This window comes from Canis aureus, chromosome 5 (genome assembly GCF_053574225.1).
Source record: "Canis aureus isolate CA01 chromosome 5, VMU_Caureus_v.1.0, whole genome shotgun sequence".
Lineage (NCBI taxonomy): Eukaryota > Metazoa > Chordata > Mammalia > Carnivora > Canidae > Canis > Canis aureus.
In genome coordinates this window covers 21,807,258-21,832,290 of record NC_135615.1, presented here as the reverse complement: position 1 = coordinate 21,832,290, position 25,033 = coordinate 21,807,258, and the positions used below count along the sequence as shown (strand labels likewise).

Genomic DNA, 25,033 nt, shown 5'->3' with positions numbered 1-25,033 from the left:
TAAGAAAATAAATTTAACTAGATGTTTTTAAAAATGTGGAAAACAGGATGTATTTGTATATAATATAATACTATATCTGCTTTGAGCACACTACAGTATCTATATTAGTGTCATGAGAGATTTCTGGCAAATTTATCAGAATAAATTGCTGTATCCTTTTTGCTTAATCCCAGAGGGGAAGAGAAGTGGAAGGATGAAATTAGTGATGTGTATTTTGGCAGTTTATTGGAATGTTGCCCCAAACCAGAAAAAATTCTACATATGGAAAATACCCAATTAAGACAAGAGACAAGGTTTTAATAAGTAGTTAAAGCTGTCAGTTAACTATTAGTGATTTCTAAGTATTTATTGAAACCATCTTAAAATAACTAACATAAAAGTGATGATTGAACCATAGGATCAAGAAGTCCAATGTCTTCTGCTAAAAATCCTGGGATTACTGAAACAATCCTTGAAGACAAATTGTGTTTTCCGATGTCAAACAAAGAACATGAATTATCCCGCTGTGCTGTATAATTTCCATGAGACCTCAACATGAAGTAAGTAATCAAGAAGAGTTTACAACCTTTATTATAAACCAGTTCCTTTGGCTTCACTTAAAATATTCGATCTATTTTGAAAAAACCCCAAAGTATGGTGAAATACTTATGCTCCAAAAACATAAGAGCTCTATGACAGAAAATTTGAAGTTCATGAGTTAATTACTTGGAACTAAGAGATGGAGAGAGAACTACAGGGTTAAAATAAATTGCTCAAGCTGGCTCTGAGGCAAGCTGTCTTTATCAATGGAGAACAGCCCACTGAGGGGTTTTGAATAACAACTTTGGTTGCAAAGTTGACAAGTTGTAGGCCCAGTGTGGTTTTTCAAAAGCCATCTTGTCTTTCTAATACCCTCTCTTGGTGGGAAAAGCCGTGTTTATTTTGTCTTCCTTCATATTCTCGTGAAAATCACTCAGGAGCCATACATAAAAGCCCTGTGCCATCCACTTGGCCTTCATGGTTAAAAAAAGAACTGCGTATACACAGGCGCTGTCCTGAGAATGGGCTTCTATCTAGAAAGTGGGCTCCCTTGCAAGAAAGGAAAGAAACTCTTACCTGGGTAATCATTCCTGTCTATGTCTGAGTCTCCTCTTAGGGTAAAACCGAAGCCCGAAGGAATGGTCTGAGAGGCCCACATTCCCTGTAGAATTTGGGAAGGCTTCCTGTTTAAGCCATCTTTGTTCCCATTGTAAATGAGTACTTGGCCTCTTTGATCCTTGCCTGCGAAGGGTGCACCGATGGCAATGTCTGCAAACCGGGACATGTGAACATATTTTTTAAGTAAAGAAGAAGGTTTCAGAGATAGAAATAAGTGCAAACAAAGAGCAGTGTCCTAGAATCCAAAGGGCGCATTAAGTTTTCTGTGAAAATTTCATAATACTGCAGCAACAATAAATTATTGGTTGTCTTTGATCCATCCAGCAAATATTTACTGAGGGACTGCTGTTTTTAGAAAGTTTATATTCCAGTACAGGTAGTCCACAATTTGAATAAAGAAACAAATCAAGAAAAGATGGAGAGCTACACATTCTATGTAGAAGAATAAAAAATATTAACATAGTGGAGAATGGTTGTTATTTCTAGATTCGGTGTTGCTAAGGCTCATGTTGACATTGAAATCTGGGGACGAGATGAAACCAACTGTGTGAAATCAGAGGGAAGAGCACTCCAGGCTGGAGGAACTGGTGTGCCATGGTCCAAAGGTGGAAAGAGCTTGGTCCATTGGAGGAGCAGGCAAAGGGTGGTCTACACCGGGAACTCAGCAACACAGAGAGCCAGCTCACACCACCAGACTGGGTAGAACAGGGGAGGCATCTCTGCAAAGTACTTACAAGTTTCTTATTAAAAGAAATCATCTCTTGAACAAAGATTATACGATGTCATGGTGACCTGTCCCATGAGGTAGGCAGGACACACTGTACAGTGGAGGACATTGGGGAACCTAGAAAGAACCCTGTCACATGACCCTCACTTAAATATAGCACTCAAGGAAAATGAGCTTTCACACCTTGTGTTCATCAGGATTGTTCTAAACAACAGACACAAAGACTTGGTTCTACATAAAAAAGAGCACCAATGACACAGTAACATAACTGCTCACCCCAGTGGTTGATAGTTATGTGTCCTCATTTTGTCATTTATTTCTCTTTGCTCCTAAGTAAGTCTGCTAAGACTAAATAAATCATGAATTGAAATTTTTTGTATGATTTTTTATTGGAGTTTGATTTGCCAACATATAGTATAACACCCTGTGCTCATCCTGTCAAGTGCCCTCCTCAGTGTCTAACACCCAGTCACCCCATCCCCTGCCCACCTCCCTTTCCACTATCCCTTGTTCATTTCCCAGAGTTAGGAGTGTCTCATGTTCTGTCTCCCTCACTGATATTTACCACTCATTTTCTCTCCTTTCCCCTATAATCCTTTTCACTATTTTTTATATTCCCCGAATGAAGGAGACCATATAATGTTTGTCCTTCTCTGATTGACTTACTTCACTCAGCATCATACACTCCAGTTCCATCCACATTGAAGCAAATGGTGGGTATTTGTCGTTTCTAATGGCTGAGTAATATCCCATTGTATACATAGACCACATCTTCTTTATCTAGTCATCTTTCGATGGACATCAAGGCTCCTTCCACAGATTGGCTATTGTGGACATTGCTGCTATAAACATTGGCATGCAGGTGTCTCAGTTTTTCACTGCATCTGTATCTTTGGGGTAAATCCCCAGCAGTGCAATTGCTGGGTCATAGGGTAGTTCTCTTTTTAACTCTTTAAGGAACCTCCACACAGTTTTCCAGAGTGGCTGTACCAGTTCACATTCCCACCAACAGTGCAAGAGGGTTCCCCTTTCTCCACATCCTCTCCAACATTTGTTGTTTCCTGTCTTGTTAATTTTCCCCATTCTCACTGGTGTGAGGTGGTATCTCATTGTGGTTTTGATTTGTATTTCCCTGATGGCAAGTGATGTGGAGCATTTTCTCATGTGCTTATTGGCCATGTGTATGTCTTCCTCTGTGAAATGTCTGTTCATGTCTTTTGCCCATTTCATGATTGGATTTTTTTTTTAAAGATTTTATTTATTTATTTGACAGAGAGAGTGAGAGAGCACAAGCAGGGGGAGGGGCAGAGGGAGAGGGAGAAGCAGACTCCCCACTGAGCAGGGCACCGATGTAGGACTCAATCCCAGGACCCTGGGATCATGACCTGAGCAGAAGGCAGATGCTTAACTGACTGAGCCACACAGGCGCCCCAATCATGAATTGATTTTGACTACATAATGAGGATCATATTCATTTCATTTGACAGATAAAAATAAATCATCTCAAATCTCAGATCATTGTGGAAATTAAAGATAGTATCAAGTGACAAAGGGGGCCCCTCCTCCACCTTCTCTGTCAGCCCACATCTGTCCTGAGCTTCATCCCAGCTTGGCATTATTTTGCCCATTTTATACTCAAGGACACCAATGCTCAGAAAGGCAGAACCTCTTTATGTCATTAAAAATGTTATCTTGGGATCCCTGGGTGGCGCAGCGGTTTAGCGCCTGCCTTTGGCCCAGGGCGCGATCCTGGAGACCCGGGATCGAATCCCACATCGGGCTCCCAGTACATGGAGCCTGCTTCTTCCTCTGCCTATGTCTCTGCCTGTCTCTCTCTCTGTGTGTGTGACTAGCATAAATAAATTTAAAAAAATAAAAAAAGAATTAAAAATGTTCTCTCTTAGCTTCCAAAAATATCATGAAGGGTTTGAGAAAAAAAAGACAAATAGAGGAAAATATGGTGGAAAAGATGACTTGCTAGATAACTTAGCATTATTTCACTTGATGCTCACAGGGCAGTTTTTGAAAGCAGCATTATCAGTGAAAGATGAACTTGTCTCTTTTTTTTATTCTTTTCCTGGAACCATGAGTTTTTAATATACATTTATGTTTTACAGCACTTTAAAAATTACTAACCATACATTTCTGAGATGTCTTTTTTTCAAAGAAAACATAAAAGTACAATACCCCTTGCCAAAGGTACTAATGAATACTGATCCGATGCAAATACTCCCTAGGCTATTTTGTTGAAGCAAATTCCTTTTACTCCCTTGAACTTTAAGAAACTCACTTGCCTTGCTTCTTAACTTAAAGGTCCTGAAAGGGATGCTTGGGTGGCTCAGTGGTTGAGCATCTGTCTTTGACTCAGAATGTGATTCCAGGGTCCTGAGATTGAGTCCCACATTGGGCTTCCCCGCAGGGAGTCTGGTTCTTCCTCTGCCTGTCATGCTCTCTCTCTCTTTGCCTGTCTCTCTCTCTCTCTCAAATAAATAAATAAATAAATAAATAAATAAATAAATAAATAAATACAATCTATCTATCTATATATATATATAAAGGACCTAAAAATGTATGCAAAACTTGATGTGAGCTTGCATGTATGTTTTTCTGAGGAGAGCATACCTGCAAGACATTCATAAATTCCTCGCTTAAAGAATCATAATCCTAAACTAAGAATTTAATGCTACTTTACTGCAAACAGTGAAGTTGCCTTTAAGCTCAAGTTTTATAGACCAATTAAAATTCAGCATAACCAATTTCTTGCAAGACATATCTATGAAGGCAAAGGAAACAAAAGCAAAAATAAGCTACTGGGACTTCATCAATATGAAAAGCTTCTGCATAGCGAAGGGAACAATCAACAAAACTAAAAGACAACCTATAAAACGGGAGAAGATATTTGCAAATGACATACTGGATAAAGGGCTAGTATCCAAGATCTATAAAGAACTTATCAAACTCAACACCCAAGAAACAAACAATCCGGTCATGAAATGGACAGAAGACATGAGCTGACATTTCTCCAAAGAAGACCTATACATGGTGAATAAGCACACAAATAAATGCTCCACATCACTTGCCATCAGGGAAATACAAATCAAAACCACAATGAGATACCACTTTACATCGGTGACAAATGGCTAAAATTAACAAGACAGGAAACAACAGATGTTGGAGATGATCTGGAGAAAGGGTTCCTCCTTTCCTCTATTGGTGGGAACACAAGCTGGTGCAGTGACTCTGGAAAAGTGTGGAGTTTCTTCAAAAAGTTAAAAATAGAGCTACCCTATGACCCAGCATTGCACTACTGGGTGTTTACCCTAAAGATACAGATGTAGTGAAACTATGGGACCCCTGCACCCCAATGTTCACAGCAGCAATGTCCACAATAGCCAAACTGTGGAAGGAGTCATGATGTCCTTCGACAGATGAATGGATAAAGAAGAGGTGGTATATATCGGAATATTACTAGCCATCAGAAAGGCTGAATACCTACAACTCGCTTTGATGTGGATGGAACTGGAGGGGATGATGCTGAGTGAAATAAGTCAGCTGGAGAAGAACAATCATCATGTGGTTTCACTCATATGTGGAGTATAAGCAATAGTGAAAGGGACCATAAGGGAAAGGAGGGGAACCGAGTGGGGAAAAATTAGAGATGAAGACAAACCATGAGAGACTCCTAACCCTGGGAAACAAACAAGGAGGTGGGTGTGGGGATGGGGTAACTGGGTGAAGGGCACTAAGGACGGCATGTGATGAAATAAGCACTGGGTGTTTTACTATATGTTAGCAAATTGAATTTAAATAATATTTTTTTAAAAATTCAGCATAACCTATACATAGTCCATGTGGGTTAATCATAAGGCACTATACTTGTCCATATGTTAACATGTATTTATTTGTCTTGACTCTGTACACACAGAAGGCTCTCTTGTTTTCTTTGAGCCACTAAATCAAAATATCAATTTAAAAACAAATTGCGGGATCCTTGGGTGGCGCAGCGGTTTGGCGCCTGCCTTTGGCCCAGGGCGCGATCCTGGAGACCCGGGATCGAATCCCACATCGGGCTCCCGGTGCATGGAGCCTGCTTCTCCCTCTGCCTATGTCTCTGCCTCTCTCTCTCTCTCTCTCTCTGTGACTATCATAAATAAATAAAAAAAAAATTAAAAAAAAATAAAATAAAAACAAATTGCTGGGCAGCCCCAGTGGCTCAGCGGTTTAGTGCCACCTTCAGCCCGGGGCGTGATCCTGGAGCCCCGGGATCGAGTCCCATGTCGGGCTTCCTGCATGGAGCCTACTTCTCCCTCTGCTTGTGTCTCTGCCTCTCTCTCTCCAGTGTCTTTCATGAATAAATAAATAAAATCTTAAAAAAATAAAGAATAAAAATAAAAACAAATTGCTGCCTTTATTTAGAGCTGTTATATGACACCATATGTAAACTTTAAACTGCCTTGAGGTTTTTGCTAATTTATTAAAAGCCAGTAATGGTAGCTATACCACACACACCACTGCAAATACTTTAAGATGTCATTGTTTTGGGAATCCCTGGGTGGCTCAGCAGTTTAGCACTGCCCAGGGCATGGTTCTGGAGTCCCAGGATTGAGTCCCACATCGGGCTCCCTGTGTGGAGCCTGCTTCTTCCTCTGCTTCTCCCTCTGCCTGTGTCTCTGCACCCCCCCTTTCTCTGTCTCTCTCATGAATAGATAAATAGGGTCTTTAAAAAAAAGATGTCATTTTTCTTTCTATAGAGCAAAACATGAATTATGACAAATAAACTATTTCCATGTATTGGTATCAATTACCATTGTATCCATCTTGGTTCAGGTCTCCTAAGTGAGCCACGGCACTACCGAATCTCCCGAAGACCTCAGTGCCGGCCAGGATTTGTGGGTCCCTGAAGACAAGTGCGTTCTCTTGCAAATACAGGTAAACTTGCCCTACTTCCCTAGGGCTGCTCTCAAATTCACGTTCCATAAAGAGAGGTGCCCCAATCAATACGTCATCCATTCTGTAGGGAACAAAGAGGGAGGTCAGAGCTCTGAGAGACATGCGATTCTTTTGGGGTACACTTTTAATTAATTGGATTAGTGTATTTCCAGTGGTAATTTTTTCCTTTCTCAGGGCACATTTTACAATCATCGTACTTCTTTCATTGCTTCACTATGTCACAAAAATGTGATAGAATGTTGTAAGACTGGAAATATTCTGCATGATATGGTAGGTAGATACCTGACATTATGTATTTGGAAAAACCCACAGAGTGTATAACACAAAGAGTGAACCCTAATGTAAGCCGTGCACTTCAGTTAACAACGTATCAATATGGGTTGATCAATTGTAACAAACGCACCACACCGAGGCAAGATGGTACTAACAGTAGAGACTGAGAGTGCAGGGGAGAGGGAAAATTTATGAACTCTCTGTAATTCCTGTTCAAGTTTTCCATAAACTCAACCACTCTAAAAAAAATACAACCTACAAAAAAAAATAAAGATTATTGGAAAAGCAAGTTGAGTCCAGATGATATGGGCAAAGACGAGTTGTGATGTTATACTCATCTGGTTTTAAAACCTGGCTCTTTTGGTAAGTAGCTGTGCCATATTGAACAAGTGATATTACCGTAAAAATACTAATGTAGAAATAGGCTACTTCATTGGATACATAACTGAAGATGTCCCTCAGTCTCTGGCTCTGGCTCTTTTTGTGTGTCTTTCTTTCTGAATATGTACACACACACACACACACACACAGGTCATACTATAGTATTTAATATATGATAAGTATTATGAGGGCACTGGCTTAGGTGTTGAAGAGACTACTCAATATTTCTACATTATGGCAATGTAAAAAGAAAGAATTCTTGTTAAAAGAGTAAAATGCATCCCCCTTCTCCCTTTCCTACCTTGTAAGAGCCATAAACATGGTGAAGTGTGACTTTGAGATAGTCTGGGGCTGCCAGCTACTTCTAGAATAGCCTCTTACTTGTCTCCCACAGCAGAAGACCCAACACATGGTTTCTAGCTAGAAACTATTGAGTGTTATTTGGCCAACTTATACAAAGGAAGTGAAGGGTGGTTATAGATAGACTCAAGGAATGGCTATTTTTTTCTCTTTTTTTTAAATTGTATTTTAATTCCACTATTGGTGACATACAGAGCTATATTAGTCTCAGGTGCACAATATAGTGAATCAACACTCTCACCCATCACCCAGTGTTCATCATGACAAGTGCATTCCAGGAGGTGAGGAGGGGGAATGGGTAAATAGGAATGGCTATTATTTTGATCTCACATTCCAGAACCTAAGTTGGATTGCTATATTTAGGTAAAACATTTTCTTAAAAATGTTACAAATATGTTGATTAAAAAAAAATTGCACATTGCTTGCCATCCTGCTGTGTTCCAGAACCAGAAGAGAAGAGGGACTGGAGTTTTATTAGCCCCTGGTTTTCCCTCAAAGGCACTGGTTGCTTCTCTTTCTGTTAGAATTATTGCAAGTATAAGGAGGCATTTGTTAAACACCTAATTGTGTGTTTTACTTCCTTGTACTTTGAAGATGTCTGAAATTGCTAGTCTCTACTGTAGAGATGGAGCGGGGCCATTTTCTCCTTCTGCAAAGAAGCAACGAGCCATATAATTGGTCCCCGAGAGTGCAAACACGATGCAGGATTGACACAGTTGGCTCTCTACATTTCTCACTGCCAACGCTGAATTCTACAAATGGGAAATTACTTGAGTCACATTGTGAGGGCTTGCACATCCATGGAACCTTTGGATTCTTGGAGTATTGTGACAGCATTGATTTATTTTGTTAGAAATATATTTCCCTGGATATTTAAGTGTAAGTCTTCTAAAATGTTCTAAATGCCATAAAAACAGGGAAAGACATTTGTTTTTCATTTATAATTGTGTTTCCCATAAGGTTGAAAGACAATAACTGTCTTGGATTTAATTGGTACAATGTGCCTTATAGAATACTTTGCACTTAGTGTCAATATTATTTTATTACAGCAATACTACTTATGAGCCACAATATATATTATTGTTTAGGCTGGTGTTTTTAAATCTTGGTTTGCAACACATTAGTGTATTGCAAAATCAATTCAATGGGTCTTGACAACCAATGCTTAAAAAACAAAATAAAAAGGAACAGAAAATAGAATGAATACATTACACAAGGGTAAATATGGTTCCATGAAACTTTTGTTTCAGTTCTATGTGTGTGTGCTGGGTGCAATGTCAAATTATTTCTTATTATGGACCACAAGGCAAAAAAATCCCTGAAAAACTACTGCAGTAGGCTGGCAATGTGTGCTAGTATACTGTTTCAAAATTAGTTTGTCAAGTCCTGGTTTTGAATATGCCCAACCAAAGTTTAAAGTTCTACAATATTTATTAGTAAAGATATTTTTCATTGACTTTCTGATATGTAGTTGTGTAATAGGTTGAGTACCATTCAAAGAAAATACTATATACCGATATATATCCTATATATATATATATTTATATACCGATATATATCCATCACCCAGCCTGTATGGTTTTTTAACAATGAGATTTCCAGTAAAATCCATCCTTACTGTTTGGGTCATGTTGGTGGTTTGGATGAGATCTAAGTTTTTATGTAAAGGCACTTCATAAAAGGATACATACACTAAATTTCGTTTTATACAAAATGTCCAATGTTTAAGCACAATTTTCTTTAAAATCTTTGGATAGCAGACACATGGTTTTTGTGTCTCTAAGTTTAAATCTGCTCTGATAATATAATACAATGCAAGACTCAATTTCTCATCCTTCACATGTTTTTTGAGACAGGAACATTATGAATATTTTCCTGAAAAGCAAGGCATAAATAGTGATAAAGAATGAGACAGCAAGAGAGGAGAGGACTAACCAATGAGAATATTCAATATGAAGAATTTAGATTCCAGTTTTCTGAATCAAATGGTGTTAATGTGTTGGTTTAACATATAAACTTTTCTATGCTTCTTTTTTCCCGGTAGTAAGATGTTCATGTTAATGTCCATAATTAATTTTTGGAATGTGGTTACCCATTAATAGAATGCAGATTAGTAGATTTTACACTAAAGTTTATATCTTATCAGCTGAATTGTTTTACGGTAGCAAGAACTAACATAGTTCATTTACATTACAGAAATCAATTTCAATTTACAACTTCTTTCTATTTTAGTTTTCTGGATTTTCTATGTATTTCAATTATAATGATAAAACCTGTAAGAGAGAACACATATTTAGGCTAAATCTAGGGCAAAAACATAATTACCTAAAGCTGATTCCTTTCAAATAAATTTTCTCGAAAATGTTCTCAAGTTAACAAACTGCTAAAAAATCTCTTTAAATTTAACTCCTTTGGGCCCCCCAGAGGCAAAATAATAATAATAATAATAATAATCCAGTCAATTAAAATATGATTCTATGAGTTTCTGAAATAGTATAAATACTGTAAGCTTCAAAAGCCATAAGAAAAAAAACCCTAATTTGCTTGCTTAGGCTGAAGATGAAAAATTCCATTTCCCTTTGTTAAGTTTGTCCAGAAATTCCTAACAGTTTACATTGGCAGAGTTTATAGCCCTGGCTATCTTAAGATAACTAAACTAAAGTTAATTTCACCAGCTTGTTTATATTTTCAAAGCAGTCACAAGCTTGACAATATCAACTACCAACCAGCATGCACACCATCGTTTGGTCTAAACTTTTGGAGTCACTTACAATACCTAGAGATTTTTTTAAATAAAAAAAATATTGGGAAAAATGTCCAGTAATTTACTAATTTGGCCACATTACTTCATAACATTGTCTTTTCTCTCTCTGATGTCAAGATTTTGGAGCATTTGCAGGGACCTTGCTTTTGTTGCCTAGTGGGTGGAGAAGATGTCATATGCTGTCTAAGAATGTTCATTAGGTAGCCTCATGCACAAAAGTACTTAATTATCTGTTGGCCAGAAAAGGAAAAGTCTGGTTTAATCCCACAGAATATGCAGAATCCTAACTTCTGAACCATGACCAATCAACTAGCCAAGTGATATTATTAATCCTATTCTGAGTCACTGCATAGTATCCACTCAGATCCAAGGTTTAGAAGATACAGGTCTTAAAAAAAAAAAAGCAATTGAAAACTTAGAAATTTGGGTTAAAAAATGGGAATTAAATCTCAGTTTTAATACTGAACTCTATCGGTAATTAACGCTCACTGATGATTGCTTGATCACTGGTAAATGCTGGGAAAGCTAGAAAGCATTTTGTGAATTAAAAAAATATATAGGAATTATAGACTCTAAAATTATAAGTCATTACTACTGACTCAGTAAAATGCAGCAGACTAGTATGGCTATTTTTAATATAATCACACAGACTGATTTTTTTTATATCCATGACACTAAAAACTATAACTGAATTTTGTCTCATGAATCAGTTGTTTTTAGCATAACTAAAGGCAATCTTAAAGTTATTTGGGTGAAAATAACTTTGAAATTATGATTTTATATTTTTATAAACTGGAAGTATGACCTTGCTTATAAAAATAATGGAAATTAGTAAAATGCACATTTAATAAATAGGAGTGTAGACTTACCAAAAAAATAGAGTAAAACACTTTAACACACACACACACACACACACACACACACACACACACACACACATAAACAATCAAAATCATAGAAGCAGAGAATAGAGCAGTGGTTACCAGAGGTGGGGCGGTGGGGCAAGGAGAGATGCTGATCAAAGAGTACAAAGTTGCAGTAATGAAGGAGGTCTAAGTTCTAGAAATCTAGTGTACAGTATGGTGACTACAGTTAATAACACTGCATTGTATACTGGAAATTTGCTAAGAGAGTAGATCTCTGGTGCTACCACCACACACACACACACACATACCCCACACACAGTGGACACACACAGGGTAACTATGTAATGGTGGGTTGTCCAGCTGGATAAATAGAGATGGATTCTAGAGATGGATATGTTAATTAGCTTGAAGACAGCGATCATTTCACTATGCATATCAAAACATCATGCTGTACACCTTAAACATATGATTTTCATTTTAAAAAATAAAAAAGGTCATGAATTATTTTAGTGACAAATATACTAATTCCCCAACTTCTTAAGAGTGAGAGTCATGCCAGTCATTTTATTCACTTAGTTCCTGATTCTTATAGATTAGAAGTCCTTGAACACTGAAATTACATATATTTTTCCTACTGGCTATTTCATAGAATTTTGTATAGAGTTCTCTGTAGTTAGTGAGAAAAATACTGTTGGGTTACTCTGCAGAAGGTCTGGGATCTAATCAAGACCTTTGCCTAATTAGTGTACAATCTTGGGCAAGTCGCTGAGCTTTTGTGTCTTTCTCCACCAGTAAATTTTCGATAGCTTCACTGGATTGTAGTTTGGATCGTCCTGTCATTAGACATATATTACACATGAAGGCACTTTGAGAGGGGGAAAAAAACATTTTCTGCTAATCATGCATGATAAAATTTTGTTGTTTAAAGCAGTATTAGGTTTTTCAGTAGTGTCAGTGGAGAAGAGAGATTTTTGCATTTGAAATGACTTAGAATTTGGGGAGACCAAATACATACTAACCAGGAAGACTTTATCTGAGACAGGGATTCATGTTTCCTGTAAATCCCACGCAAGCTTCAGATCTCTGCTAGAAATCTTGTCAGAAATTAGAATGGCAAAAGCCCTCTTTCCCAAAGAGAGGCCACCTGTGTTCTGACATGGGCTATTATAGGAGCTTAAGAAAAGTCACTGGCTTTTGATTTGTTGCCTTTCTTTTCAGATTCTGCTAAGATTTCTGAGGGATTGCAAGTCTACATCTCTGCCCTCATGGGTTGTTTCACACCTTCCCTGGGGATGAATACCCACCCAGGGAGGTGAGGATGCTGCTGGCACTATTAGTGGTTTTCAGGCCCCCATCGGGATCAAGTGTAAACCTAGACACACAGATGTCTAGTCGAATGCCAACAATATCAAGCAATTTTTCTAGAAAGACAGGTGCTGCAAAGATGATGGCAAATTATATTTTCATTACGGCAATCTCAGACTTCATCTGTATTTGGAATGAAAGGCTCTTGATGACCTCTAGAGCTTACTCATTTATAATAGGGCCCTGAATTTACATAGTGTTACAGTATCTAAGAACAGAAAATTACATACTGATTGAGAATCTATGGGTACTTTAAGAATGGTAATATTAGGGCAGCCTGGGTGGCTCAGTGGTTTGGTGCCTCCTTTAGTCCAGGGCATAATCCTGGAGACCTGGGATCGAGTCACACGTTGGGCTCCCTGCATGGAGCCTGCTTCTCCCTCTGCCTGTGTCTCTGCCTCTCTCTCTCTATCATGAATAAATGATAAATAATCTTTAAAAAAAAAGAATGACAATATTAAGATAATGGATGTATTTATGTTTTGATCCAGTCTAAAGATTTAAGAATATACTGCTTAATAAAAAAAAAAAAAAAAAGAAATAATGGGCAGAGCGATTTTTAAGAATGTCAAAAAAGAATAAATTATCCCTGGAAAATTCTTGTGTTTGTTACTACCATGTTGTTTTGATCAGCAGGAGACCAAAGGGATCCTTTCCTCACAAGTGTTCTTGTTCTTTCTTTAACATGGCTTAAAAAAAAAAAAGGAAAAAAAGTATTATAAATGTTGTCACAGCACTTTGCTCTGGACTGTAATAAATGCGATTCTAGGAAGGAGGCAGTGCCCTGCAGGGCATAGTGTTGGACTGAGGGAGAGCTGGAAGGATCCATGACACAGTGCAGCAAAGGAAGGGCACACGCTGAGTTCATATGGGCCCTAGAAAGCACAGTGGGGGCTCAGGGGTAGGGGTGGGGGTGGGGAAGTTTTGTGTTTACGTGTCACCATCTGTTGAAAGAAATGTGTCTGTGCACATCCCAAAGGCCATCAGGGGATTTGTTTTGTTTTGTTTTTACTAAAGAGTGGGCTTTCTCAATTGGGACAACATGCCCTGTTTTGGACCCAAGCTCTTTTTCAGCCAACCCCGCCCTCCTCCTCCCCTGCCATTTTTTCCTAGACTACTAAAAGATGCTGATAACAAATTCAGTCCATCTAGGCTGGAAATTGTGAATGGAGATCCTGTTACTTTGTTTTCACAGCTCAGTTGGAAGTTAAGGCAATTTATTTTGAAATTACTTGCTTCCAGGTTAAAATTGGCATTCAAATATACTTTCAGAATATATCCAGAATGCAACCACTATGGCTTCCTGCCACTGCTGTTGCTCTGGCCCTAGGTGCTGTCCTGCGTCACCTGGCTTATGGCAGGGGGTTTCCAGAGGGCCTTACAGCAGTAAAGACCCAACAGACCAGCATGTCTGCCAAAAACAAAGTTGGCATAGGTCATTCCCTTGCTTAGAATCTTCCAGGAGCTCATGAGATGTGTCCTTCTTGGAAACAGACTCATTCTATCCATAGCAGAGCCTATGTGGCACTGGGTAAGACTGTTTATACATGGCAGTGGCTCACAAATCTTTCCCCAGATGTCATATAGTTGGAATCATACTGTATGTAACCTTCTGAGACTGGCTTCTTTCACTTCATAATATGCAATTAAGCTTCCTCCATGTCTTTTCATGCTTCACAGCTCATTTCTTTTTAGCACTGAACAATATTCTGTTGCCCAGATGTAACAGTCTACTTATACATTTACCTACCAAAGGACATCTTGATTTTGGTTCTTCTATTTTTTTAATTCCTATCTAATCCTTATCACCATCTAAATATGCTTTACTTGACTTACTATCTGTCTGTAGTCCCCAACCCCCCATCTCTAGTAGAGTCTTGATGAGGGCGAAGGTTTCTATTTTCTTCTCTGCTGTATCCCAGCACCTAGAACAGTGCTCAAGTATAGTAGATTTTCAAGAAATATATGTCAAATGGAAGAGTAATAAAAAATATATTCTCCAGGGCCCCTGGGTGGTTCAGTTGGTTAAGTGTCTGACTTGATCTTGACTCCATGCTCAGCACAGAGTCTGTTTGTTCCTTTCCCTCTGCTCCTCCCCTCCTCCTGCGCTCTCTCAAATAAATAAATAAAATCTTAAAGAAAAAGATATTTTCCAAAAGGTGACTAAATTTGTCTCCAGTCATATACCACCATAATATTAAAGTACATTTCTGTCTATATGAAGATCATAGCTAATGTCTATCAATGATGTATCTAAAGTGCTTGCTTAGTCCAGATCCTGGAACATAGTCAGGATTCAGCAGGTATTTAATTTTGATAAAATGTGAGCTCCCTGAGAGCTCACTTTGTCTTATTTGCCACTATATTCTGGGCACTGAAAACAATGGCTGGCACATAATAGGTGCTCCAATGATATTTATTGGATGGCTAATCAGTTTCAGTTTATCTCCATGTATTGGATTTTGTATTTATTCATTTGTTTTATTTATCAGTTAGGTAGTTTTAGTGAACCAAAGAGTTGTTTAATAGTAATTTGTTTTTAAGTAATGACTTAACCATAACCATAATTTATCATGGTATTTGGTCCAAGCTCAATTGTAATTTACTGCCATACTCTGAAAATCTCATGTTATTTCATCTTCTGCATGGGCATTACTAGTATGTTGGCTAAAGCAATGTCAGGAGAAAAAAATGTTTATTTATGTGTGCATGTTTTATGAATGTATCACTAAGGATTAAAGGGAGACAGATGAGCAAATGTTTTAATGTTTTTGGATCTCAAATAGCCAAAGACTATTCAGTTCATTAAATTAAAGATAAAACTAAGTAAAATAGTCTTTTTCTGGAAGTGGCAGATGTGGAAAATCTCCATAAAGACATAAAATAGGATGATAGAATTCTTTAGTAGATGTATCCTCTTGCCCTGAACCAAAAAAACAGTGAAAACAAGAGAGCCTCTATCTTGTTGAGGAAGTATGGAAGGATCTATTTCATGAAGAAAAAAAAATACATCTTTGTGGATGAATATAACATATGGTGAGGAAGTTCTTATAAACTTACCCATCATTGTTAACATCTGACACTGTGACCGTATATCCAAAATAAGATGCCATCTGCAAAGGAAAACCATAAGATGACATAGTTTATGTTCAAAAATAATTTCTATAATCCTCCCTCAATTTTTCCTGAAGGATGAATCTCATTGTAGCAGATTTTTGCATTACATTCATTGATTCCTGGACATGGACAGAATCTTAAGTCATTCAGTCTGGCCCATGCATAAATTCCCCTCAGCACCCCTGAAATCTACTTGGCCATCCTCTGCGGATGTTCAACAATCGGCCCATTCAATTTGTGGACACAATTAGAATTTTCTTTGCTAAAATTGGCCCTTCTGTAACTTCTGGTCCTTAATCCGCCTTAGTTTTAGAATCTTGAACCTCACAGAATAAATCTAATTCCACTTTCATATGAAATTTCATATTTGTATCTGGCTCACCATCATGGCCTCTCTTTCTTAGAGATACCACAAGTCATACCAAAGAAAAGATGACACCCCATAACACATTGCCCGGAGAAGAATTAAGTAGGATTACATTATTTGGTTTGGGCTTTTTATATTATGGAAGCATAAAAAGGGTTTTATTTTTTCTGAATATATATATTTTTTATTTATTCATGAGAGACACAGAGAGAGAGAGAGAGGCAGAGACATAGGCAGAGGGAGAAGCTGGCTCCATGCAGGGAGCCCGATGTGGGACTCGATCCTGGGTCTCCAGGATCAGGCCCTGGGCTGAAGGCGGTGCTAAACCACTGAGCCACCTGGGCTGCCCAAAAAGGGTGTTAATTTCAAGGGAAACTATGTCTCAGTATCAATTCATATTGAGTTCATTGTCAAATAAGGTTTCTAAGTCTTTTTTTTTAGTATAGCTAGGAAGCCACATTCTAGCTCTTAAATTTTTTGTTTTTTCAAGCTATGTTTCCAACATTTATCATCTTTTCAGATTCAGCCCATAGTTTGAACTTATCGAGATGTTTTGGTTCCATATTTTAGCATTCAAGGACTTAGCCTCCTATCATATTCTAATGTAATCAGTCTACAATCCACTAGAAGGTGTCCTTTACAGAAGGCACTGGTCTGTGTTGTTCACTTTTGTGTCTCCACTGCCTGACCCGGGTCCAGCTCAGAGTGGGTGCCAGGTGCCAGATACTCTTTGCAGAGAGAATTAATACTTGAGTTAACAAGTGTCATGCAATAATTAAATTCTCCTACCTCCTTTCTCTATTCCAAACATAGAGAATTGCTTTAGACTGAATGTTAGTGTCCCTCCCTTCCCCAAATTCAAAGATTGATCCTAACTCCAATATGATGGTATTAGGAGGTGGGGCCTTTGAGAAGTGATTAGGTCCTGAGGATGGAGTCTTCATGAATGGGGTTAGTGCTCTTATAAAAGAGACCCCAGAAAGCTCTCTAGCCCTCCTTTCACCATGTGAGGACCCAAGAATATGGCCATCTTTATGAATCAGGAAGCCAGCTCTCAGCAGATACTGAATCTGACTACCTCTTGATTCTGGGCTTCCCAGTTTTCCAGAACTGTGAGAAATAAACATTTGGGTTTTTTAGCCACCCAATCTATGGCATTTTATTATTCTGAAGACTAAGATATAGTTACTGGGTGCCAAATGATCTTTGCAGAGGGAATGAATACACAAGTTAATGGTGCAATAATAATTCAGTTCTCCCACCTCTCTTCTCTATTCCAAACATATACAGTGAAATTCTTACTTCTGGTGTGACATTGTGTGGCCTTCACTCAGAGGAATTTCATCATTTATGTATTAAATGCTGAGATTCAAGACTGAAGAAGTAGGAGGCATGGAGGACGAGAAGTTAAAGAAAGGCCAAATCTAATAATGTTTAAAGAGCTTCTAATGATAAAAATGTGAAACAGATTTGGGCAAAAGAAATGTCTTGCCAGATTTTCAATAAACCATTAATTACCATCACTTGAGAATAGTTCAAATTTTGTAAGTTCATCCAATTTCACTATTGTCCCAGCCTTACTTCTCCATATTAACCACAAGAGTATCATGAAGGCTTGTTAAGTGCTTTGTTGAAAATTGCAGAGTAACGGATAGACTAAAGCCCCGATTTGGTGGGGGGCAGGGGGGTTATGATGTCAAACATGTTCTGTGTTCATTAGGAAACTATTAATCAAAATTGCTTGAAAAATACATTATTCCAAATCTATGTCTCTAGTGATGAGGGGAGCATCTAAGGATCTGAAACCACCATCCAGAAGGCCATGATGTAACTTGGCCAGATTCACATGTGAGGCTTCTTAGAAGTTCAGCAGTGTGGGTTTCTGGGTAAAAGAGAATATGGGTTGCCTAGAGAAACTGATTCAGTTGATGACTGGCTTCCTTAGATGGCCACACCACATTCATTGTTTAAAGAAATGTGGCAAATCTCAACAGGTTACAGTACCCTGGAAAACTCAAGGTGGTGGGTAAAGTATGACCTTAGGCCATATTCGGTTAGGAGAATGACAGGCACTTCCCTCATTCATAATAAGATCTCTAAAAAAAAAAAAAAAAAAACATAATAAGATCTCTGCCAGTGACAGTGGGTGAAGAAGAACATCTAGTCCCTGGGAGGAAAGTACCAGAACCAGATAACTTGTCAACCTCCACATAATGTTGGGGAGTGGATAAGCCTGTTGACTTTGACCAATACAGTGGGGCCTCTGAGAAGCCTGCTTCTTCTCAGAGGGAAGGCAGGTCCCCAGAACTCATCACCAGGCACACTACATACAGGCCTATAGCAGAACGGGATTGTTCTCAGATCCTAGGAGTTAGTGACACTGCTGCATGAGAGCTGGAGTCTTGTCTATCTGATTTATGTTTATATTCCCAGTGCCTAGACCAGTGCCCAGTACAGAGTAGGTGCTCAGTGAACACCTATTTTATAAATGAATAAATTATATGAATATTGCAATTCACTAATAGTACTGAGTGACATTGTTTGATATTCAAAGGTCTTTACCTGTTCGCCAGTGAAATTCTGAATGAAAGTCATATCTGTAGAGTTAATGATTGAAACCTGAAATCACAGAAAGTAGATAGGTTACATCATTTGACAGAATTGGAGAAAAAAAAAACTATTTTAAGTTACAACTGAAATCATTTTTAAATTTTGGGAGAGAATAGTTAATAGTTAACTATATGTAAAACAAAAATGTGATCCCATAAGAATGATCTTAAAAAAATCCAATTGAACTTTTATCTCTTGGTAAGCCTGTAATACTATCAAATTAAAATACATGCTTACGAATCTGGAAAGGGAAAATAGAAATTGAATTCAATTGAACACTGAGAGCAATTAACCTGATGGCCACCTAATTGATCTAATCTAATTTTGTCTAAATTTGGTTCTGTGTTTGTTATTATGAGAAACTGATGATGGCTCTTTGCAAAAAAAAAAAAAAATTGGAAATTTAAAATGTTATCCATATAGCAAAAATATTACTTTTAATTCTATTCGGTCAACCTAAAATCTGCAGATATTACATTCACTAGACTTTTTAAAGAATAAACATTATTTAAAATACAACTTTTTCTTTTCAGAACATCTCTTGATTTTCTTCTCCTAATTTTATGTTAACTAGCTATAATGGGTCTGAATAGTTTCCCTCCAAAATTCATGTCACCCAGAATGTCAGAAGGTGACCTTATTTGGAAATAGGGTCTCTGTAGATGAAATACATTAAGGAACTTGAAATGAAATCATCCTGGATTTAGGGTGCACCTTATATCCAATGACTGATGTCCTCATAAGAAAGGAGAGGACACACACAGACGCAGATGGGTGAAGGCCATCTGAGGACAGAGGCAGAGAGTGGAGTCATGCTGACACACACCAAAAAAAGGCCGTGGTCACCTGAAGCCAGAATAGATAAGAAGGATCCCCTGCTAGATGCACTGCAGGAGGTGTGACCTGCCTGACACTTGGATTTCAGACTCTGGTCTCTTGAACTGTGAGAAAATAATTTTATATTGTTTTAAGCCACCCACTTTGTAGTAGTTTGTTGTGGCAGTCTCAGGAAATTGATACACTAGTGCAATAACAATTGATTTTCTCATTTCTACCATATGAGGCATATTAAAATGCTGAGTGCATCGGCAACAGTATCCTCTACAATTATTCCTAGATTATGCATAAGGGTCATGCTGGCTTCATGGGTGTGACCTGCAGAGCCACACAGGTCCCTATGTTCAACTGGGCCCCACCCTTGGTTTAATGCCCAGCTGCTGCTATCCTGAAATTCTTAATAATTTTGAACAAAAAGCCCTTTATCTTCATTTTGCACTGGGTCCCACAAACTCTGTAGCTGATCCTGTACAAAGATGAGAAAAAAAATCTAGCTTCACTTGTTCTCCTTCCTTTTTAGTAAGCAAACATGCACAGATCTGTAGGGGCTCACTATTAAAAGGCATTTTAAATCATATAAAAGTTGAATGAAATGAAACATTTCTTTACATATTTAAGAAAATATTCCAACAATGCATCCTTTGTACTCACATATCCAAAATTCTGTGCTCCTCTTGGAACGCCAGCAACCAGTTCTGGGGATAAACATAGTCATGTAGAAGGGGGATTACATATATTTTAAAGCTATCCAACAAATCAGTTAAAAATAGTGCTTTTTAGGTGAGTAACTGTCATGTGGGGAGCTGGAAGTGTGAAGTCATGGTTTTGCGTTTGCTTTTGCTTCTGTTACAGACCATGGAAAACAGAACAAAAGTCATACTGTGAGATTTACCCGTCTTCATCACCAGCCTCCACGTGTTTTTGCCTGCATAGCATAAGCCTGGCCTCTCAGCTCTGCGTGTGACTTGTAAGTTAAACCTCTTATTCTGCTTTTACCAGCTTTCACTGTGGTGACATCTTTTGTATTAGGGTAAAAAGTACAGCTTCTGTCATGTTAAACATGTTAAAACAATTCATGTTACCTAAAGAAAATCCATCAGAAATGACATGAGTCTGGGCCCCTTGGAACTGTTTGCTGGTAGCAGAATTAGCAGGTGACCTGGCAGCTAAGGGTCCCCCAGAAAGAGAGCTTCACTAATAGAAACAGAAGAGGCACACCTGAGGGAAAAGGTCCGTATAACTCATTGCACTATGATCTGGCTCTAGATTCAGAAGCTACTGATTTTTTTCTTGGGCCTGCTGTATACCTGGGATATTGGAATCCCTAATTATCAAAGATCTTTCAGCTCTTGTTTTTATAATTCTAAACTATCCTTTGATTCACTGAGGTTAAAAATCTAGTTTAATTTAAACAGGAAGGGCCTAGAAGAGAATCCCTTCCATTTAAATTTCCTCATCCTGCCCTGAAAGGTACAGCACAAGTTCTAGCATCAATTATATCTGGTGTGCTGTGTCCTAGCAGAGTTAGGTGCTCATGCTACTAGCTTTAATAATCAGTGAAGATTCATTTGGGGTTAGATGTTGGACTTTTCAGTAGTAAATCCATTCATTCAATTAACAAATATTTATAGGTAAATGGAGTATACAGTAGTGAGCAAGATGGACAAAATTCCCTACTTTCACAGAGCTTATACTCTGGTTGGAAGAAACAGTCAATTTAAAAAGCAGAGTCAATGAAATAGTGTATCTAAAGGGAAAATATAGTAAGAAAAAACAAGTAGCAAAATGGTACAGGGAGTGCTAGAGGCAGGATGGAGAAGGATTTATGGCTTATTAGGGCACAATTATCAGGAAAGGATGTGGCAAGAAAGTGACACTGGAGCAAAGACTGAAGAAAGTGAGGCTGTAAATATTATGGAGAAGTGGGAAAAGTATGTTCTAGTCAGAAAGAATGGCAAGTTCAAAGGTCCTGAGGTAGAAGTGTTTCTGGAGCATTCAAAGACTAGTAAAGAGATCACAGAGGCTGGGGGAGAGGGAGTGAGAAGTAAAAGGGTAGAGGATGAGATCAAAGTAACTAACAGCCTCATGAATGGAATCTCTCAGGTCATTGTCAAGACTTGGATTTCATGCTGAATAAATTGAAAAATCACAGGATCAAAAAAGTTACGCAATCTGACTTCTGTTTCTAAGAGACCATTTTGGCTACTGGATTTAGAGCAGACTACAGAAGGCCAAGGGAAAAAGCAGAGAGACCGGGTAGAAGGCTACTGCAATAAAGTTGGGGAACTTGGATCAGAGTAGAAGCTGTGCAGGAGGTGAGAAGTGGTCAGATTCTGGTCATATTTGAGAGTTTGGTTAATAGGATTTACTCATGAATTGGATATAGATGGGATGTGAGATAAAGAGCACAATCCAAGGCTGACTTCCAACAAATTTGGCTTGAGCAACTGGGAGGATGGCATTGTCACTTACTGGGATGAAGCTGTTGGAGGGTAGACCATGTTTCAGGGGGAAGGTCATGAATTTGCTCACAAGCACATTACGTTTCAGAGAGCCATTCAAATAGAGATGCTGAGTACGGAGCTTGAAGTGCTAGATCTTAGAACATGTATCCCTGAACCTAGAATTCAGTGTAATCTGGAGAAGTACCATGAACCTGAATTCAGTAGAAGCTGGGAAAATACGGGAGACTGGTTGAAATTACCAAAACTCAAAGAGAAAGGAAACAGTCCAAATATTTAATCCTGGGATGCTTCTACAAGATGTGAGAAATTAAAGGGGAAACATTAAAAGAGGTGGAGAAGGAGCTTCCAGTGTCTGGGTAATTGAGTGAAGAAATGAGGAGGGAATGATGAACTCTGTCAAATGCTCCTGATAGTCAAGGAAGATGAGCTTCATGAAGCCTCTGGTTTGCTTGACAAAAGCTGTTTCAGCTGAGCAGTGAGTTTAAGAGGAGGGGTACAGTGGAACTGGCAGAGATGCAGGCAGAGAAGAGTGACAGCTCTTTTGAAGCAGAGAAGACAGATGCTTGCTGGAGGGGGAAGTGGAATAAGAAATTTTCTCTTCAACATATGGGAAATAACAGTGTGCTTGTCTGTAAATTTTTCCCCAAAAATTGATGATGCAGATAAAGAATAAGGAATGGCTGGAGTTCCTTCTTTGAGAGGGAATGAAGCCTAGTGCAAAGTGGAGAGGTTGACTTCATACAGGAGCATGGACTGCTCAAGTATAGCAACAGGAGGGAGGGTGAAACATGTCCTTGAAGAATACAATTAGGCTCAGAAGAACTAAGCTATTTGGACAGGTTCCCAGGAAAGGTGTCAGAACTGGAAGCAGATTCCTCGATTTTCAATAATGTTTATTTGGTATGAATTAAATTGGCATCTAGCAGCAAATCGCCATCAGATATAATGAAGTTGACTGATTCCAGGATCACACCTATCAACCAGAAAAGACTGCCTCTCCCATTTGAGATAGACGACAGCCACTACTAAGCATCCTACAAACACAGAATTTCGTTTAAAAGAAAACAACTATTACACTCAGTAACACTGGAGTCTGCAACTTCACATGGCCACAATGCTAGGAGTTATTACAAGTAAATATTGATTAAGAATGTTCACAATTATTTAAAAATCATCAAGATAATGAAATTGTTTAGAGTGTAAGGCAAATTAGAACTATCACTCAACTACAAAAGTATTCAATTAGGAAGGAAAATAAGTGACTTTTCTTAGATCCATTCCACTAACTCATGGTAAACTTTCTCTTAATATCAATAACACATGGAGGTAAAAGTTAGATACCTGGCCTCGAAATACATGACCCGGGCGTCAACCTCATCAAGAAGCAGAAGGGAAGCCAGTGTCTATCAAATGTCTTCTACCCACTAGACAGGGAGCCACATGCTCTATAATATTATACTGTTTAACCTCTAAAAAGTAAGCATTCATATCTCCTAGGATTGGCCAGATCACTTTCTTGGTTTTAGCTCGCTACATCAGGCTCTAAAACAAGAACAAAAGATCTCAACCTTTTTGAGTTATAAACACACTTGGGAAGTAGATGGAAGTTATGGATCCTCTCACTGGAAAAGTTCACATACAGCAAAACCTTGCATATAATTTCTAGGAGTTCAAATCCCATGAAGTCCATCCATGTATCACCCAGAGTCCAAGGATCCCATATTAAGGGTCTCTCACCTAGAGAACATCAAGTCACTTGCTGTTTTATGTAGAATTCCAACTCCTTCCAGTCCACTTAAGTAAGTAGTGAACACGGTTAGTTTGAGACTCAGTGTGGTCTGATAAATGGATCATAATCTCTGATAATGCCTTTACATATTCACAAATCATTTAAAACTTGGATCCATCTAATAAGTCAATCGGAGAAGGACAAACATTATATGTTCTCATTCATTTGGGGGAATATAAATAATAGTGAAAGGGAATATAAGGGAATGGAGAAGAAATGTGTGGGAAATATCAGAAAGGGAGACAGAACATGAGAGACTCCTAACTCTGGGAAACGAACTAGGGGTGGTTGAAGGGGAGGAGGGCGGGGGTGGGGGGTGAATGGGTGACGGGCACTGAGGGGGGCACTTGTCAAGGGATGAGCACTGGGTGTTATTCTGTATGTTGGTAAATTGAACACCAATAAAAAATAAATTTATTATAAAAAATTAAAAAAATAAAACCTAAAAAATAAAAAATAAAAAAATAAAACTTGGATCCATCTAGATATTTCTGTGATCTGATGGAAAATCACTATGATCTCCTACCATTTTTCCCTGTAATGTGCTGTCATGTATCCCTGTTAATTTCCATAAGTCAAGACTAAAGGCTCTACTAAGGAACTTTCTAAGAGTTTAATGCCATGTTTAAAATAATTTGGCATATTTTATAGTGGTCTTTGCTAAATCACTGAGTGATTATAAGATATTACTTTTCAATTTTGTCTCTGATGGTTACTAACCCAAGGGTTATTTATTATTATAGCTAATTCTACTGTTTCATGAACATACAGGATTAGCTCATTTGATCCTCATAAGAATCTTGTGATCTAGGTACCGTATTGTTTTCATTGTTGTCATCATCATTATTATAATTATCATCATTATCGTCAGCAGCAGCACCATCATCATCATCACCATTACCATCCTTATCGTCACATTACTATCCTCCTCCTCATCATCATCGTTATCATCATCATCATCATCATTACCACCACCATCACCATCATCGTCATCACCACCACCATCATCACACCATCCCTCTTTT

The 25,033-nt window shown here is 38.3% G+C and overlaps 1 protein-coding gene across 1 annotated transcript in view; it reads right to left on the bottom strand.

The window, feature by feature from the left end:
- Positions 1 to 25,033, bottom strand: part of ITGA8 (integrin subunit alpha 8) — a 169,116-nt gene that overhangs the window by 103,627 nt on the left and 40,456 nt on the right. Inside the window, exons 9-13 of the mRNA XM_077897083.1 lie at positions 20,406 to 20,449; positions 18,870 to 18,926; positions 15,884 to 15,936; positions 6,670 to 6,875; positions 1,096 to 1,287 (exon numbers count right to left, since the gene is read on the bottom strand). Of these exons, the coding sequence (XP_077753209.1) occupies positions 1,096 to 1,287; positions 6,670 to 6,875; positions 15,884 to 15,936; positions 18,870 to 18,926; positions 20,406 to 20,449 (552 nt within the window). The remainder of the gene's footprint in view (positions 1 to 1,095; positions 1,288 to 6,669; positions 6,876 to 15,883; positions 15,937 to 18,869; positions 18,927 to 20,405; positions 20,450 to 25,033) is intronic.